The sequence below is a fragment of the Belonocnema kinseyi genome, chromosome 4 (genome assembly GCF_010883055.1).
Source record: "Belonocnema kinseyi isolate 2016_QV_RU_SX_M_011 chromosome 4, B_treatae_v1, whole genome shotgun sequence".
Lineage (NCBI taxonomy): Eukaryota > Metazoa > Arthropoda > Insecta > Hymenoptera > Cynipidae > Belonocnema > Belonocnema kinseyi.
In genome coordinates, this window is record NC_046660.1 from 85,019,015 (window position 1) to 85,039,284 (window position 20,270).

Here is a 20,270-nt window from a genome sequence, read left to right on the forward strand (position 1 = left end):
ATAATTGACCCTTTTACCCCGAGAATGACGAAGGAATATGTATCTGCTTTCCTCCCTCACTCGGAAATATTACTTGAGCAGATTTTTCTCTTAAGTGGGCTTTTATCGAAATTTCCAAGTCGGAAAAGCTCTGCTACATTCTCTGTGTGAATAAATTTCAATATTTCCATCCGCAAATTGTTATATCTGGTTTTAAAAGGAAAATATAGTCTCAAGAGTTGTTAATCAAAATGCTATTAAACTCTTCTAATTCAGAATATATCGTAGGTGGAAATTATTTTACAAATTGGAAATATTTTCAGAGAAAAAAAAACAGTTGGAATGAGAAATAAATCAAACCATTCAAGTTTTTAGGCGCTTTCCATTTTACAAAATTAAATGGTACAGTTTTTGTGCTTCCAGATTCATATTGTTAAATTTTAATGGAGAGTCAGAATTGTTTTAGCTGGAACTATTAAACTCCTAGCGGAAAATTATCCTCGGTTTGATTGTTAACGGTTTATCACGAATGATTTGAGGGAAATGAATTATGATGCAATGTACTATTTGCGCGAGTGGACAGATTCTGTTAGTAATAGTCTAGTGACTAGTGTATAATATGTTATTGCTTTGATATAACAGTGAATTATATTCAGGTTTTGAGCTTGCGGATTCTAAAGATCAATTCAAATTTAATTAGAGTTCCTTTAGATCCTATTAGGACTTAGTACATGTAGCCCCTTCTGTCATTGTTGGCGTTAGTCTAAGCTTAGAAGTCTAAACGCCTACGCATTACCTTCTGATAGTGGAATTTCAATTTCTATTAATCTTATGATAGCTGACATCTAGTAAAAAGTAACTTTATATTATTTTTGTGGGTTTAGATCTAAGTTGATTCATTGAAGCTTGAAGGATTTAAATTTGATTGCTTTTAGATTTTGTTTGTTTTTAATTTAAGGCTTCCTAATAAAAAAAACAGAAAAAATTGGAGAGTGCAATATTCAATTACGCGGGAAACTTGGAACACGAAAGTAGTCTCTGATTGTAATTGTACAATTTCACCTTACATTTGCTTGAGATTTACTTAAATGACTTAGCTAAAACAATCAAATATTTACTTAGCAAACGTAAATATTTAATTTATAGCGAAACCTAAGAAATGTTCTCACATTTACTTGACCGATTTCAAACTGAACAATTTGTTTAAATCAAACTTGTAAGCTAAAATAATTTTTCGGAAACGTTTATTTTAAAAAGATCCATTTTTTCGAAAACGGGTCGATACTGGAAAATAATGTTGTTAGCAAATTGATATTTATTCAATGGAATATCAGTAGCAAATTTTTTAGTAAAAAATGCCAACTTTGATAATCTCTTTGTAACTATAACCAATTTTTAAACAAAAAATCTTTAATGTCAGAAGTAATTACCCCGTTTCGTAAAGAGTTGCCGTATTCTATTTTATTGCTAGGATTTTTTTTTGTAAGTTGAAAGCAATAAAAATCGAATCTTTTTTATTAAAAGACTTGTAAATAGATTCGTTACGGACTTGTGAATTTTCTCTCTTTTACATTCAAAGGCGTGGTTAATTTGGAGTAATTGCAATTTCCAATCGAAAGTTTATACCGTGTTATATTTTAAAGCCTTTAATTAGAATGCTTTTAGATTTGAAGGATTTCCAGTTTAAATTCTTCTCTATTCTATTATAATGAGAATTTTTAAAGTATTTTTTCTACAAATTTAAATCACTATTTTCAATAGTCAGGCGTGGAGGACTTGATAAAAATTGTTACATGCAAATTTAAAGCTACAATACATTTTTCAAAACATAAAGTTTATTAGAATTTTAACTTAAACAGATATTTTTTGTAGTGTAGACTTTTATATTAAAGAACATATTCCCTAAATTATTTGATGTTGAATGCTTACTTCAGAGTAATTAAATACTGATTTGAAAACTACAGAGACAATTTAAATAAGCAAATGTCACTTCTTTACCCTTGGAATTTGGGGAAGGGATTGGACCTGGGAGGGGATTAATACGTCTGGCCGAATTTTTGGCTAGAAGTATTATGTCTGAGGGGAGAGACTGGACCCTGGCCAGGAACACTAGCCAGGCTCAATTCGAATCGCGATATTGTTATCGTTTCAATTACGAAAACCTTGGAAATTCGTGCAAGCTCTCGTCGGCGTATTGTAATCATGTCAATAGGAAGTTCCCGAAACTTCGGGGAGGGGGGGGGGGCAGACAGATTAACGAATCGATTCAGTCAATTTTTCTTCCTTTTATCTAACTTCCGCCGGGCGAATTTATTTAAATCCTTGATTTATAGGATTATCGATTCTTCAAAGTCCTCTTAAATTACCGCGGCAATTTATTTCCTTCTATGGTAGCTTTTTTATTGTAAATTCTTTTAGAGTTCTGACAATTAATGAAATTTGTATTGGATCTAGAAAAAAATATTCATAGCTCCAGATATCAATATAGTTTCAATTATAATAATTTGATGGGTGACTGATTCAATTAAATTTTCATCTACATAATCCAAATTCCTATCAAACAAAGAGCGATGGTCTTAGGAAAATATGTTTTATTCAGTGACGGGCTAGAAATGGGAAAATCAAGAACCTGTCCAGAGTGATATTCATTCCCAAGCGATTTCAAAGTGTAATTCCTTTAATTCAGCTTCTTGTGTTTTATCTATGTATAAGTGGAGCCTGAAAAGAGATCCATATTGCCGTTCTTCTCGACTTTTTGCTTTAAAACAATTAATCTTGAATATTTTAAAATCTTCCTATGTATAGGAAAGCTAAAAATTTAATATAAATGTAGAAATGACTAAGAAATTTTTCGAGGCTATCATAAATAGCCGTAGCTTATCCCAAAGATATTTTTTCAGTATTGGGTCAGTTATTTTGTATTAATATTTTTTTATTGGTCGCGACTATTCGCAGTCTTCTGAATCCCAATGGTCTGGACCGTGGTTGAATTATGGCCAAGAGCCAACCGGTCATCCCCTCTCGTGAAATCGAGTTCTTGTTCGTCATAATCCAAAGCTGGTCATGTTTCGTTCAGAATTGTTGCATCAGAATTTAAACTAAGAGGCCAAAAAAATTCAATCCATCTTAAATTGATGATATCTTGCCAGATTATGTTTGTTTGAATCGTTTTGGTAGCAGAAATAATTACTTTCTAAGGAGACTTGTGTCTCGCAAGAATAACATCGCGATCTCGTAAATTTACTAGGTAAAATAGTCGTAGTGTAACTTGATAATTGGACTCGGGCCAGCATCTTTCCTTCGTTACTTAGGCGTCTTCTTGTTTCAACTAAATTTGTTCTCGGTAGACGTTGCGGACGCCGATCTTTGTCCAAAGATACATGTGATAATTGCGAATCTTTCCCACAGAATGGTGCATCAGTTCTAAAATATTTGACTATTTTTGATTACAATAGAGTTTGCCAGTCAGCATTCTGTAAATAATAGTCAATTTTAAGTGGAGAAACGGAAATATTGTAATTTCAATTTCACGCTCTAATGGCCTTTAAATTCGAGGTTATGTTTGAGTTCGGCATTTAAATTTTAATGAAATTCTGGTGCGAAATTTAAATAAAAATATTTTCAATTTCAATATGTTTGAAATTTGTATCTATCAATGTCGACGTGAGGAGTTAATAATTTTGAAAAAAAATGTTGCAAAAGTCAGGGATATTCTATAAGAAGCACTCGAAATAAATGTCAAGAATGATAAACTTGAAATTTTACAATGTTAATTTGAAAATATTTTATTCCATTTATAAAAGATTCCTTGTTAAAGTTTTGAAATATTAATGTTCAGGAAAAATAAAAAATTGTTCAGATGAATTTTGAAATTGAAGTTTCCGGCCCCTATGATAAAATATTCTTGTTCGTAATTGATTTTCCTTTTATTTCTATTTCATTTTTTTTGCAATTGCTTCCTCCTGGCGACTATACTTGTAGTGAAAACTTATTGTTAGAAAATTCAACAATTTTATTGCAGTCATCTTTCTTGGTAGAAAACGAATCTTCTTGTTTGAAATTTCCTGGATTTTGTGTACGAATACAACTGTTTGGTTGAAAATTAAGTTTTTGGTTGAAGATTCATATTTGTGGGTTGGATATTCAACTGTTTTACAAACAAATCCTCTTTTGCCTTGAAATTTCAACCATTTGGATGAACTTTTTTTCTTTCTTGACTGAAAAGTATTTATTTGCTGAAAATTTGTCTGTTTAGTTGGAAATTTCCACTTTCGTGTTGAAGGTTGAACTACTTTCTTAACAAAAATTTTATTTAGATTCATCTCTGGTTAAAAATTAAGCTGTTCAGGAAATAAAGTCTACTTTTTAGTTGCAAACTTGCCTTTACTAGTTGTAAATTGAACTATTTGGTAAAAAATTAAACTAGTTTTTTGAAAATTGTATATTTTTTTAGCATTCAACTCTGGTTAACAATTACCTATTTTTTTAAAGATTCGTTGGTGTTTCTTTTGTAGAAATGTCAACTACATTTTAAGGTTAACTATTTTGTCGAAAATTGATCTTTTTCGTTAAAAATGGCACTATTTTGTTGATTTAATGTTGCTGTTAAAAGGTCATATTTTTTGGTTAACATAAATAAAAATTTAATTTCGTCTCAATTTGTATCGTTTTTTTCGTTTATGAAAGATTCTATCTACAAAATTTTATACAATTAGAATTCTGATTTTTGAATATTAATGCAATGGCCAGAAAAAATGAACAATTGGTCAGGCTAAAGTCAAAGAATTTGGAAAATGAAGTTTTTCAACCACCCTGTATTTAGATTCTCAGAGTAGTCCAAAGACTGCAATTAAAATCCTATTTTAAATCCCACCAAAGAAAGCCTTAACGCTACATTTAAACCGAACTTCAAACAAATCATGAACCGGACGGGAAATTTAAATTTTAAAAAACGATTTCCTTGGTTTAAACGATTCGAGCAATATTTTTATGTATATTCATATTCTTCACTTGAAATTTTCCATAGACAATTCAGGCATTATACATATGCGAAAATTTCTGCATAAACTGGAAGCTTAGTATCTTGGAAATTCTACGAAACTAGAAGCACTAAAAGTACTATAACGGAATCTACACGTAGAATTCGCAAACTGTAGCTGTATCGTTCTTGAAGATATTCTCAATTAACTGAAGTTGTTAGTTTCAAAACTTTAGAAACTAATAAATAATCCAGTTTATTACCACACTTCTAATTTTTCTCATTCTATAGACTCTTAATAATCTCTTTTCTGATTCAGATTTTTTCTTTTAGAGCATCCTTTTTCACAGTCAAATTAACTTTTAATTTGAAAGGATTCATAGCCTCTACATCAAAATAAAAGTTTTTTATTCACTGTAAATTTATCGTACAGCTACATTTCAGTGAATTATAGTCACTTATGTCACCCTTGATGGTGTGATGATATTTTTAATCGCCACACGCCCAACTGATTCTTGATAGTCTTATTATCTGTTAGGACCAGATGCTAACTTCGAAACCTTGATTAATTTTTCTCTAAATCTTTTTATTTCATATTTTTGCATAGATAAAATTATTTGAAGCACACCAAAAAGAAAAACATTTCTGAAATGATAAAAGAATTAATTAAAATTTGTAATTAATTTGTTAGAATATGTTTCGTTGAAATAATGAGAAACTATTTCAAATCTGAAACAAAGCTTATATTCTGTGTCAAATTCAAATGTTGAGCAGTGTGGGGTCATAAATTATATTTATAGAAATATCGTTTAAAGCCTTCGCTTGTGACTCGTTCTGTTGTTTGAGTTCGGAAATTGGTAGCAAATAATGTAAAACCACTTCGACCTAATTTAATTCTATCTTTGTCTCTTGGACAGGATTGAAATCACAAAATCCTCGCGAATCAAATTAAGCTTTTTATTTGGCAAGTGCATTCTCACGAGGCCTCTCATTCGTCGGGCTTTTAAATCAATATTGTGGCAGAATATTTGTCCACATTCATTCCTATTTTTGATCTGATCCCCGTTTTTAGTCTAGTTTAATTAATTAATCTCCTGGAAAAGTGATTAGCATCCCCGTTGAAATTGTATAAGAGATGTGAATTTAATTTTGCGGATCATTCAAAATCTGTAATTATTCTAGTTTCGAATGTGAAAGACCCAATTCGGAGCGAACGCTTAGACAACACTAGAGCAATTAATACCAGCCATAGTTGACGAAAGACCGGACGTCTCCTAAGTACTTATCTCGGTACAAAAGGAAATTCCAGAGTATGAGGAAAATACTAAATGAACTAAAGGTTGCCTTTGTTGGTCTGGGGTCTTGGAGAAAAAAGTTAAGGTAGTCGGCGATCAAACAGAGCGCTTGCCATTTCGATTTGACCAGAATGTGGACACAATCTATGTTTAGATGTGGCGCATACCTAATGCACCACTGAGTCTGTAGCTCTGACATTATCGCGGGGTCAGATCGTGTCAGAGAGAAGACTCGAGACCTGGCTCTGGACAGGAGTAACTACAGGGACACGTAAACCTAATTATAGTTTTGCGTGGCGGGGTTCCCGTCCGCGGTCTATCAACATTCGTCGAATCGCGACGGAAACCGTCACTGATACTAGTATCCACCAAAAAGAATTTCCCTGGACGCAAATTCTAGTAAATTTTCCAAAACCACAAAACTGCCGCTCGCATACATCAGCACTTCAATCTCTGTTGATTGTAAAAGATTAAATCAAGTATTCTGTATCTGGAGCGAAAATCGAGAAGTAAACATTCAAATTTCGCGCCAAATGTACTTTTTTGTTTTGTTTTAGAGGTTAAGCTGTAAGTGTAACCTAAGCGTTTTCAGCGCGAAGTTTTAATTTATTTCTTATTTCGATTAAAATGTTGTGTATACTTTAGTTAATTAAGAGATGTGCTTGAAGTTCCAAACTTTCAAACTAACGAAATTTCGTTGTGATGATTTTTTAAACCAGAAAAGTGCTTAAATGCTTGTTCATTTATATTGGGAACTAACTTATTATTAAAACAGATTTATAATGCATATTTTATATTGCAGTTAAAACAATATTTATGAGGAAAATAGAAATGGGGAAAAATATTTCGTTCATTTGAACGTTCGGAACTTCAGGTACATAATTAAGAGAACCTACTATTCCTATAATATGGTACAAGGCATACTATGTTTGATATTTTCTTAATGGCATGAAGAAAGCTCAAAGCAGCTCGAACAAATATTAATTTACTTGAAAGAGACCCCATCGTAGTTGATGTTAAGATCAAAGTACCTAGTTTCGTATTATTAATAACGCTTTATTTCTGAATGGTATTTTCTTTGTTTTCAGGAAGTCGGAAGTATCATTGGCAAGAAAGGAGAAATCGTCAAAAGGTTCCGCGAAGAGGTAAGTATCTTATTTTCCTACTACATAGATACGTTATTTTTTTAACTTTAATCGCAATGTTCTTTACTCCATCTGAATTGAAGACTGTTTATTATATTTCCAAAAGTTGTATAACGATCTTACACGTTTAATAACTAACATTTTCATTAAGAACTCGGGCATTTCAAAGGGCTTTTTCAAATTCATTCCCTTAGGAGTTTTGGACTACACCCTCTAAATTATGGAAGGGTATATACATCTTGAAAGGAAAAATTCTACCTTCAGTTGTTAGGCTTTGAAACTATTCTGAAAAGCAAAATCTGGAGTAAAAAATATGTATTATATTATTTTAAATTTTAATTATTCATTATAACGTTAGATTGATTATTTTAATAAAATAATCTATTTGATCATAAAAAATTCTAACTTCCACTAAATCATTGCTAATCGAATCTCTTGTATATTTAATTACTTTCATTTGATGTTAGGCAGCACAAACAAATGTTAATTCCATTATCATTATGGGAAGATTGTGTTTTATCCAGAAACGCCCTCTGAAATGTTTGACAAATTACGTGGGTGGATAAAGCACAGTATTCCGATAAGAATATTGAGATTAATGTTTTTCTGGTATTGTCTCAAATCGAATACAATTGTTAAGTGAAAGAAATTTTGAGAACCGGACGTTTTCAAGAAAATAAAAAAAGTTTCCGATTTCTTTTTATATACCTTTCAGAATAAATGGGCGGATAAAAAAGTCCTCAGGCATCGTGTATAAGCAATTAATAAAATCAGATCCCGAGAACCGACGATATAGTGGAACTTTTTTCCGAATATCAAATGTAGCTTATTTCATTACAGTAATAAATATGACGTTATAGTGATTTATCACTAAAAAATCATATAATATGCATGATTTAAAAAAAAAAATTGACGCATTCATTTGGAGCTTTTACATATTTAATTTGCTGTTCGTTGATCAGAAGTCCATGGAGTGAAATTGGGAATATGAAATATGCTATAATATACTTTTTCAAAATGTTGAAGCACGATAGCCTTCAAAACTCAGCTAATTTAATAAAAAATATAGCAGCCGAACTAGGCTGCGAACTGACAGAGAATTAATTTTTGACCGAGAATTTTAAAAAATGTTAGGAAAAAATCTGTAAGTTTAAGTTCAACTGTTTTTTTAAATGATCAGTTGAATGTTTATCTTTTTCAATTATGAAATCATTTAGTTTGCAATGCGTAATTCAAATATACCTGAAGTTCCGAACGTTCAAATGAACGAAATAATTTTCCACATTTCTATTTTTCGCATAAATATTGTTCCAACTGGAATTTGAAATGAGCATTACAATTATTTTCCAATATAAATAAACATTTAACACCTTTTTTGGATTACAAAATCATCAGTAACAAATTTCTTTCATTTGAACGTTCAGAACTTCAAGCACATTAATTCAAAAATCTTTCACTTAACAAATTTTTCATTTTGGATTTTAATTTCTGAATATACATTTTTCATTTAAAGAATTTTAAAATTCAGTTTTAAAGACTTCCAAAATTTTAAATTAGTGGCGTTTGAAATGAGTTCGAAATTGAAGAATTTTCAAATATTTAAAACTAAACATAGGGCGTTAAAATATTAATGGTTCTACTTGGAAACAAAAAATTTGCAAGTAAAATTGTTAAATTTTGATCTACAATAAATATTGTACATCTATCATTCCTAGAAAAAAATCGAGTGAGTTAAAGAGCTATTTATAGGGTCTAAAAAGATTAAAAATTAATTTCCAATTTGAAATTATTTCAAAAAATTTTAATGAAATGTCCTACGTATACCGACAAAATCTGGCCGTTTGTATACAAATTTCGGTATAAATAGCCTACGGTCTAATTTAAAGCAAAATATAGATTTTTGCAGATTTCGTAAAAAAATTTAGAATGTTTAAGAATTAGAAAGGCTTCAAAAGAATTAAAAAAATTTTCCATAATATTCCTAGGAAAATTGAAAATGATTTTTTATTTTGAAATATTAATCCTAAGAGTATATTTAAAAAGATTTCCGAAATTGTCAAAAATGAGTCAGGAAGAATTTAAGGAAATGTTTTTAATTTTGTAGGATTTAGCAAGAAAATCTTATGAAGAATTTGAATCATTTTGCAAGATGTTTCGAAGTTCTCAAAAAACTTAAATAATTTTTAATTGGTATAAATGTGAAACAACATGTAGATGTTTCAAGATTTAGAAATAAAATTTTAAAGCTTTTTAAGGACTTTTAAAATATTTAAATGAAACTAATTTAACTTATAATTTAAGAAGTTTTCAGTTTATAGCAAAAATGTAATCGTTCAGTGTTTGATATTTGTATCTTGAAATTGCTTAAGATGATTTTCAACTCAATTTTTATTACATCAAATGGAAAAAATGTTAGCTTCACAGAGTTTAGAGTTCAAATTTGTCACTTCACTGACCGTGAAAATTTTTTTTAATTTAGTTGAATTAATAAAAAAATTAATGCTTCTAAGAAGCTCTCTTCCGGTATAAGGCTTCTCAAAATGGAAATTATTGAGTTAATTTTGAAATTAAATCCATCGAATTCGAATTGTATTGTAGATGGATTTAGGTTCAAAACCTACTGAATAATTTCATTTATGAGAAATTTTACATTCGAAAAGAGCTTAATTTCTTCTTGACTTTAATACAACTTCGAAAAATGCAATGTTCTAAGCGTTACCAAGAAGCTACCCACTTCAAACTTGAAATTGGCAAAATTTTCGAATTATCTGATTTAAAAGTATTGTAATATAGATGCATCTAAATCCATAGTGTATTTTTTATTGCTCTCTAGTTTAAGAAATAACGTTAAGTGGAAATGCCTTGAAAAAAAGTAATGATAAAAAAATTTTTTTTTTTTTTCAGTCCGGCGCGAAGATTTTGATCTCTGACGGTACGTGTCCAGAGAGAATAGTTACAGTAACAGGGCCCACTAACTCAATCTTCAAGGCATTCACGTTGATATGCAAGAAGTTTGAGGAATGGTGCTCGCAGTTCCACGATATCCAAGGTGGTGGAGCTGGAGGTGGTGGTGGTGTACCAAGGCCACCTATCACCCTGAGACTGATCGTGCCAGCGTCCCAGTGCGGTTCGCTCATCGGCAAAGGTGGATCCAAAATCAAGGAAATCAGAGAAGTGACGGGTGCGTCGATTCAGGTCGCTTCGGAGATGCTGCCCAATTCAACAGAGCGAGCAGTCACCATATCTGGCACCAGCGAGGCGATCACGCAGTGCATATATCACATATGCTGCGTCATGCTAGAGGTACGTCGTCGTAACATTGCGACGCGAAGCGACAACCGCATCGAAGCACAGGATGGCACAGTAATGGTGATCCGAGGGGTTTTCCGACGTATGCTACGTACGAGTCCGTAACCACGATTCTTCTCGACCCCGTAGAAAAACAAAATTATACTTGACAAACGATCCCTTCTATCCATCCAGCACTGAAGTTCCAATGCAACAGCATTCTGTCTAGCATTAAATTCCAGTTGCAGCATTTTCTTCTTCAGTGTTGGATCAATTTTTCGGCAGTGTTTCCCCAACTTTATAGAGATCTAAAGTACGAAAAAGTATCGCGATTGTTTTTACAGATATTGGAAACCAGGAATTGAAAAGTTGAAAGACTTTTGAGAGTTGTTGAATGTTTGGGAAACACTGGCTTGAGCAAACAAAACACTGGCGTGTGATCCCAATCCCCGTAGATTTAGAAACGACGCTTGAACGAACTTGTTCTCCTTTGCAAACGGTGTGTTATATCTATTTTTCTTGTTCTGTCTCTCTTTTTTCTACCCAGAATTCCCCTATTGAATGACTCGGTAGAGAGCAGTACCTAGCATATGGCTTTATACCCCTCGTACAACCATTACTGCAGCCTGCCAACCCTTAATCCTTACACGCGTGAAGACTCTGCACACGACGAACCTATCAGACGATAAAAGTGAAAAAGACGCTCGCGGTCTTTTAATTGTCTCCAAGGCCTCCCTCGAGACGTGCTTCTGCATAAACTTTCGCTTAAGAATTCTTAATTGGCATTGCTTTTTTTTAACTCATTAATTACTCTCAATTTGAGGTAGGACACTTTCAGGCCTCGAACACACCACACTATTCACACTATTTGGCTTTTTTTATAGTGATAATCGAACATGCTAAATTAAAGTTTAAAACCTCCTCTTTCAAATGAGACCAAGAATATCACTCGACCAACCAATTTGCATCTTGGACGCACTTTCACTTTTTTCATGATAGTTTGAGAACCAGGGAATGTATTTCAGTATGTTCTTCATCTCATTTTAAAGAGAATATTTTAAACTTCAATTCAGGAAAGTTTCGATTTTTTTCAATTAAATTCCCTGAAGCATGCAGAAAGTGCCCTGTAGTTGAATTTTCAACCAAGAAAGATGAATTTTAAATAAAAAGCAGTTGAATAGAACCATAGATGACGAAGTTTCAACAAAATAGTTGAATACTGAACCAAAACACATTGATGGTCAATAAGACAATTGCATTTTTAACAAAGAAAATTAATTATGGATATGACACTAGTTAAATTTTCATGGAACAGAATTAATGTTCAATTTAAAAAAAAAAAAAACGTATTTGTTACACTTTCAAGCCAACGGCGATTTTTCTACTACATTGTTGCATTTTTCAAGCTAAAAAGACGATTTTTGTACCAAACAGTTCAATTTTTCAACCCAAGGCTGTGCATTTTTAACACCTCGGTTAAATTGTAATTTAAAAAAATTAATCTGTAACAAAAAAAAAAACAATTTCCATATAAAATTATCAATTTTTAACAAAAACTGTAATAGTTAATATTAAAATAATATATTTTAATGTGGCATAAAAAACAGTTGTATTCAGTCAGCAAAAACAAATTTTCAGCAAAATTCTGGAATCTTTAACTAAAACAGATATATTTTTAACCAAACAGTTTCATTTTTAACAAGAAAAAAATGAATTTTTATCAAAAAGTTAATTTTCAACCGAAACAGAATAGTTTCTAACCAGGCGTTGAATTTAAAAAAAAGGTGATATTCCTATAGAAAGATAAAATTTTCAACAAAATAATTGAATTGTCGAACAATAAATATGATCTTTTTAAAAAAAATGGTTGAATTTGTAATAATAAATTAAATATTAGACTTTTAAACAGAAATTAATAAACTTTCAAATTTTTAACACTGTTTACACTATTTTTAATCCCTAAAGTCAGCCCGAGGCCTGCACTTTTTATTCTGAAAAGTTTTATTCGTATTTTTTTTCTGGTTCCTGAAGGAAACGGGTTGAAACGAGATTCAGGAGAAAATTTAATTTTGAAAGGGTTTTACACTTTAGTATTTCTCGATTTTTTAATACAAGTATTCATGGGCAGTAAAGTCTGACTTATGACTTTCGAACAAACTCCCTGCTCATTGATATTCTTCGGAGATGGTGCGGAATAGTGCAGAGTCTGCTTATCCCCAAACCACGATCGCTGCGTCGTATCTATTCGAGATCGAATGAAAACTTTATTATTTTCTCTTTTGCAAAGAATACAATATCCATGCAACTTACGGCCCGATACCGTATTTTACTCCACCCTCACTCGAAAGCACAAACTCCATCTAACGTTATTTATATGAAGGGAAAGTTTCGAGTAATTTAACTAAAGGAGAGAATGGTGCATTTTTATATTTTCGAAATGGTCTATTGTTATAAAGATATTGTTTCAAAATAGATAGTTAATGCTACTTGATTTGCTGCATAATACTTGATTTATGTCTGTAATCAAAATCTTACATAACTTTAGATAGCGTGTTTTGGACTTTTCTCTTCGAGTCGAGAAACCCATCAGCCATCTAAACTGGAAACTAATTAAAAACAAAAGTTCATAAATTCGAAACGTCTTTACTATTTTAATCACTTTCCAAGAACTAAAAAGAGACCATTACAGAAGTCAATTTTCTTTTAAAGATAAACACATTAATATTCAGAGTTGTGTCTTGTTTACCTGAAAGTTTGCAACATCAAGATATTGTCAAAGATGCTGATGGGTCGTTTTCAAAGTTACAGAGATTTCACGCTCTAAAATTTTAGTAAACTTGTTTTTGAGAAAGGAAATTATTAATGAAAAGGAAAATTATAGTAATGCAAGGAAAATCAGCGTGAAATTTTGTAAATTTGCATGAGACGTCAAACGTTTGCCCAGTACACAATTTCCCCAATGAATCAAACAATGAACATTCATGATTTAGATTTTTCCCATTTACATTGTTAGATTCACAGCGGCAACGTTGGATGAATTGAATTCTACCACGTTGTCGCTAATAATCATCTGCCCACAATCTACCTCTCATTCGCAGACTTGAAAGTCATAAACCAACGCACATCGATTCTTCCGAAATAACATGCCACATAATCGTGTTACTCTTACTAATGGAATCTGTTACTGCTAATGAAACTCGATGAACGCTGGTTTGCTTCTTTCATTGTGGAGAGAAATCGATTGGAATTATCTTCCCTATTTCTGGTGTTTGATTATCAATTACGATCGTTTCTGATCCCTCAGAGAACTTCTTCCATGTCAGGTCCTCGTTAATTTCAAATATTAGATTGAGAAAGGATTGTTTTTAAATATATAAATGTCGGAAAAGGTTTTAAAAAAGTAAAAGCATTACCTTTCCTGAAGTGCGTCTCTAGCTAATTGAGAATTTTTGAGATCTTGATTGAAGAGGTTCTTTGGCATGAGACTTGGCCTAAATAGAATAATAAGATTTTTGATAGTGATAATTAATGAATGAATGTTATAATAATTTATAATAATGCTTGTTATGTTTTCTGTTTCAGTCCCCTCCCAAAGGTGCCACGATCCCTTATCGCCCCAAACCCCAAGTTGGTGGGCCAGTGATCCTGGCTGGTGGGCAAGCCTTCACCATCCAGGGTAATTACGCGGTGCCCGCCCACTCGGACGTAAGTACAGTAATGCAAATGCAAATGCCCACTGTCCCCGCTATGGGGCACGCTCACCCACCCTCGCTGAACAGCCATAATTTGACAGCCTCGCCCTTCGCGGCTCATCACCCCTCCTCGCCCTTTGCCGCTTCTAACGGGCATCCCTTCCTACCGGCCCATCTTAATCCCCATCATCCCCTTCAACCCCTACACGCCAACGTGGCAGGCCTCGCCGACCCCCTGCTGAAGAGTGGACACTTGCAGGCAGCCCTCCCGCCCGCACACCTCGTGGCAGACGTCGTAAGTCTTTTGTTTTTCGTGATCCACCCCCTCCCAACCACAAGCCCAAAACCACCCGAGTCTCACTCTCAGAAACATGTAAGTCCAAGCAAACACGTGAGAGTACCGTGTCCATTCCACCCCTCCAGTCTTTGTTCTTCAGACCAAAAAAAAAAACCCACGCGAATTTGCCAAACCCAAAAACAGCTCGGTTTTTTGTTCATTTTTACAATCACTAACAAGGGGAGTGCCAGCTGGTGTGTTTGTGTTTTTTTTTCATTTGGGTTTATAATTTTTGTAAATGAAGTTTATGGAGCCAAAGTAAAATTCTCTGAAATTCCTAGAATACAGTTTTTGTCATCGACCGAATAGCTCAGGTGGTAGCGTCGGGTTTGTAGCCAGAAGGTTGCGGGCTCGACTCTTCCTGTCAACTTTGCATGATGGTAGTTTTTTCTCCAAACCTTTTTTTTTTAATAATCAAATGATTTATTTATAATGTAAAAGCATTCACATTTTTAAAAAAGAGAATGGAAGTTTCATTCATCCAACATAAATGTTTTTGCGACAATAGTTCGAAAAGCAAGTTTTTTTAATGAAATGAAGCATTCAAAATGTTTATTTGTGCATAATTTAAAATAATTGTGAATAAGCTACTCGAACTGTTGGAAACTATAGTTTTCTAGCCCATAAGACCAACGGTGCAAGCTTCTACAATTGTTTTTCTCGAAACTGATAAATATTGGATACTAAAAATTTCCCAATTTTACTTCGTGGTCATGATCTTTATTCGCAAACATGAATCCAAACAAAAAAAAACACTACCTAGAACTTTCATTGTAAGGCCCTATTTTTAAATAGAAACTTTTTTAATTGAAAGATAATTTGAATTTCTTGCCTTTCGGTTTCGAACGCTCCGAGAGGCGACCCTGAAAGCATTAGACACAGCAAGAGTCCTGAGTTTTAATTGTAAACTTTTGACTTGCATTTTATTGAAAGTTATTGAAGATTTAGCTATAAATCATACATATTATTTACTTAGGAAATCTCGTAAATATGTAATTTACAAATTAAGTCTACAATAAATTGCTAGCAAATGCAGGTTAAATTTGTACGATTCAGATAATTGGAAAGACTCTTGGATCTGTTGCTTTCAGCGCCGCCTCTTGGAACTTTCTGGTCCGAAATTAGATATTTTCACGTCTACCACCAGCGAACTTCACTTAGTTGAGTGCTGAGGGGAAACAAATGGACTACATTAATGTGTTTCAATCCATTTTTGCCCTATTTTGCTAATATCTTCATAATAACTAATTTTTTCTGTAAAAAAATACTTGAAAAAAGTTTGTTTTATTTGTAAGAACTATTTAATGAAATAATAAAATGATAATACTTATTATTCATCACAATGATATTACAAAAATAAAGTTTTGTCGGATGTATTGGGTTAACTGTTTTCCCTTCAGCATTCAACAATGTGAAGTTAACTGGCGGTTGAAGTGAAAATTCCTAATTGGTTTCATTGGTCATAAAGCTACGAATGACCTAGGTGTGAACTCAAAAAAAAAAAAAATGCAGGCATTTTTTTAGATTTGTGAATTTCTCTTCTTATTTAAAAGAAGTTCTATTATTAAATTACTAATGATCAGAAAGCGAATAAATTTGTCAATGTGTCTCTAATAAATCTTGAAACTCGATTCAAAGTCTGATTTGAAATTGGGATTCGAATCGTTCAAATCCAGCACTAGATTTTAATTCGCGAACGAAATGAAATGTAGCCAGGAACTTTTTCGATGTCTTTATTGAGAGCTGAGTGCGGCGATATCGCGTGGGATGTCCCTAGTGGATTGAGATGGCCCGTGGTTCAAGTGGCCATCTCTTCTTCAAACCCTCTCGACCCCCCCAAACCCAAATACCACCTTGTTTACGTATACAACACAACCCCCGAAACTGTCCTGCTTTTTAACTCAATAACCCACCGATTTAGAGGAAATCGTCCCGAAATGCGACGATTTATCTCTCTTGAATATCTACTTATGTCATACTTTTAAAAATTATTTATTATCTGGAAATCGTCGCCTTCTCGGAAGATGCCTGAGCCACTCTACCTGTCCACTAATCGCTCTCCTCTATAATCGCGTAAAATCTCAAGCCCGATCACTGGAAACGGATTGCGGTTGTGACACTATTTCGCAACTCTTTCTATTACTTCAGGGGGAACTCTCTTTTTAATTTCAATTTAACTCTCTTCCATAATTCGGGCTTGATTAGTCGATTTAAATTACGCAGAGATTTTTTTAGGTTTGTGTTTTTTTTTTAAATACTCAATACTATCTCTATTTAAAATAGATAAGTCATAAAAGAAACTTTGTGATTTAAGAATAAAACGAAGTGTCACGTCGGAATCTGTTAGTGTTGAGATAGTATTTTTACTTTGCTGTAACTCTTTATGTGTCCGCACGAATTTAAATGTTTTCTAAGCGCCTCTTTCTGTTTTCACATGTTGTATCGTAGCTAATACCCATTGTGTTAGTCACATACAAACATGACTAACCTTCCTAAAGCTAGAGTTGTCCTCTTAGAAAAAACCTGCTCGTTCTATCAAAATGGGCAGATGAATCCGATGCATGGTAGGGAAAGAATGCAAGAAAAATGCGACCGCGATAAGCACGCCAAGTTGAAATGCGAGCAGCCAGACCGAGTACCTGCCTATTTTTATTATCCTCCAATCACCAATCAGCTTCTTTTTTTTCGCTCTTCCCTTTTACCATTTACTCTTTTCTATTTTCTTTTTTTTTCTTTCTTTTTTTCTTGTCATTCACGAAAGAAGAATGCAGCACGACCCATTCGAAGCTTTTCTCTCACTCTCTTTTTTTGCCTTCCTTCCGTTCATTTGCCTCTGACGAAAGAGGTGCACATTTATCGCTGGAAAGTGTCGCGTCGCTGCTCTTAGGCATAAAAGATTCGGAAAGAAATGGTCCGGGTCTCTGCTTTTGATGAGACTGCGATTGCTCGTTGTAACTACTAATACAAATCGATTTTACGAGATATTAATAGTAGAACTGAGACAAGGTTTATTAATTTAATGAGTCGCTAGCTTCCCCCAAATCGAAGAAGCTCGGGTTGTCGATAAATGTATTCCTGGAATGCCGAGATTAATGGTTTTAATCGGATTTTAAATTTTCAACAAAGATTTTGTACTGTATCCTTATTTATAAACTTCAAGATTGCTACATTGGGGAATGTAGATTCAAGAATTTGTGCATTTCCGTTATTTTTAAATTTTGATAGTTTTAGATAGAACCATTCCAAGGATCACAGTCTTAACCATGCGTTTCCGCTTTCTTTCCTTATTCTGGAAAAACTTCACCTTTTCTCTTTCTATATACGATATTTGAACTATGCGGGAAATTCTCTGAAATTAATAAATGTACGTAAGAACTAAAAAAAACATGGTTCGATTTATACGTCTAAAAAACAAGTACTGAAAGTTATTTTTTGTAACTTATAAAATTATCTGTCATAATTAATGATGATAATTTAAATTAAATGTTTGGTTTTAAAATATGTTCAAAATCTTAAAATCGGAGACAGAAGTCGTTCAATAGAAATTTGGAACAATTTATTTATTTATTTGTTAATTTTAATATATATATATATATATAAACCATTAGAAGGTGGACAATTTTTCATTGAAATTTACAAAGTGAAACATTTAGAAATATAATATTCCAAGTTTAAAATCTTCCAACTTAAACAATTTAAAGGAAAATATTGTAAATGGAGCCACTTTGATTTTAAAGTTTTATAGTACTCATTAGCAATCTCAAATTTTATTTTTAAATGCTGCTAATAAAAAATTTACAAATGTTTATTTGACCAATTTCAAACTAAACTATTTAGGATTTAAATAAATTTTAAAGGAGACATTTTAGGAGAAATGTCTATTCTACCACTTGGAATATCACAGTCTATAATGCAATTGAAAATAAGTTCGATTTCAAATTTATTACGTTACATATTATTATAATATTCGAAACTAAACAATTTGGAAAAAAGTTGTTTGAAATTACTTAAAATTAAAATAAGTTAACTTTTAATTTAAAAAACATTCGGATAGAAAAAAAAACGTATTAAATATTTAAAAAATGTTCTGATTCATTCCTCAATTTAGAGCATTAAAAATGATAACCAGGATTTAAATTTGTAACCAGAAATCTTTAAACTGTTCGATTTATAAAAGTTTAAGCATGAAAATGGTGTAATTTAACGGCATTTAATTCAAATTTGTTTAATTAAAACGTTTTGAAAGCTTTCATTTTATACTTGTAAGTTATTGGGCGTTTAAATCAAACATTTTGGAATTAAGCCTTTTAAGCTCCAATTTGAAAAGTTTAATATTCAAAGAAGTTCTACTTTGTGTGATTTAATTTTTAGTTCAATTTTGAAAATTCAGAATAATTTTTTTTTTACATTTTTTATCGGAGTTTTTCATTTCAGCGAAAGGGAATTATTTAAAAATATAAAATTTCGTAAAGTCTGTTTCTACTACTCCACGTGTAAATATAAAGGTTTTGATCGTTTCCACTTTTGCGCTGTGATCTCTGCCATTCAAATTTCAAGTTATTTCAAGTTTTATTTATTTACTATATTTTCAGAGTAAAATTGAGTTTTAGATTTTATAAGGCCTTATAAAAAATTTGATTGTTGTTATTTACAGATTTTAAGTTTTTACATATTAGTTTAATTTAATAAGGTTCTGATTTTGAAATACAAATTTTAGACTAATGAAAATTTATTTAAACTAGACATTTTGAAATTTAAAAGTATTTTACAAAGCAATTTTTACAAAGACAATTCTAAATTAAAAGTTCTATAAAATCAAAAATTGATGGCATTAGAAATATTTATAGTTTTAAATATTTCAAATATTTGCATTGACAGTGTGGAAAAATCAGCGAATTTGGACGCAACCCTGAACTTAAATTAATAAACCAACTGAAATTTGTAATATTTTAAATCTTCTGACGATAGATGGAACCTCTATTCCGTCGAGTTGACTCTCTGGGCCACTATTGCTTACAGGATATAATACAATTAATCCTAAACTGCATCTTTCCTGTCATGCGTTCGATCAATCTGTTCGTAACCCTCGGTCGTCGTCGTCTCATTGATGCTCGTCATTTAATTGTACCACTTTCTTCGCCCAGGAAGCTGGAACAATACCAAAGTTTATTCTAAAAATTCAACGGGAATTCTCAAGTTAAAAAGAAAAATTTTGTTTTCTTCAAACAATTTGTTTTCCTCTCCCGAAAGATTATGAAATAAATATTAATAAATTGAGTCGATCATCGTTGAGAATTTGACCCTTTCGGATGAAAATTCCCTCCTTTAAGGGCATGTGACACAGCTAAATACCTATATTACCGACCACAGTTTTTCAGTTCACTGAATATTTTTTTAAACCTAAGAACTTTTTTTGTAAATAAAATATCGAGGTGAAACTTTGGGAAATGTATAAGAGTACAATAAAGTACGCTTAGGTACTGCATTTTGGTAGGAACTTCACTGAAAATTATTTCATCTTTTTTCTGAACCTCAACATTTTTTGAACGTTCGAAC

General features: G+C 32.2%; 1 protein-coding gene across 8 annotated transcripts in view; it reads left to right on the forward strand.

The window, feature by feature from the left end:
• Positions 1 to 20,270, forward strand: part of LOC117170661 (poly(rC)-binding protein 3) — a 57,121-nt gene that overhangs the window by 10,753 nt on the left and 26,098 nt on the right. For 6 of the 8 annotated variants that reach the window (XM_033357585.1, XM_033357584.1, XM_033357581.1 and 3 more), the window contains exons 3-5: positions 7,341 to 7,397; positions 10,302 to 10,700; positions 14,268 to 14,672. In XM_033357585.1, coding sequence (XP_033213476.1) covers positions 7,341 to 7,397; positions 10,302 to 10,700; positions 14,268 to 14,672 — 861 coding nt within the window. The remainder of the gene's footprint in view (positions 1 to 7,340; positions 7,398 to 10,301; positions 10,701 to 14,267; positions 14,673 to 20,270) is intronic. The other 2 variants (XM_033357583.1, XM_033357582.1) reach the window with 1 other exon arrangement.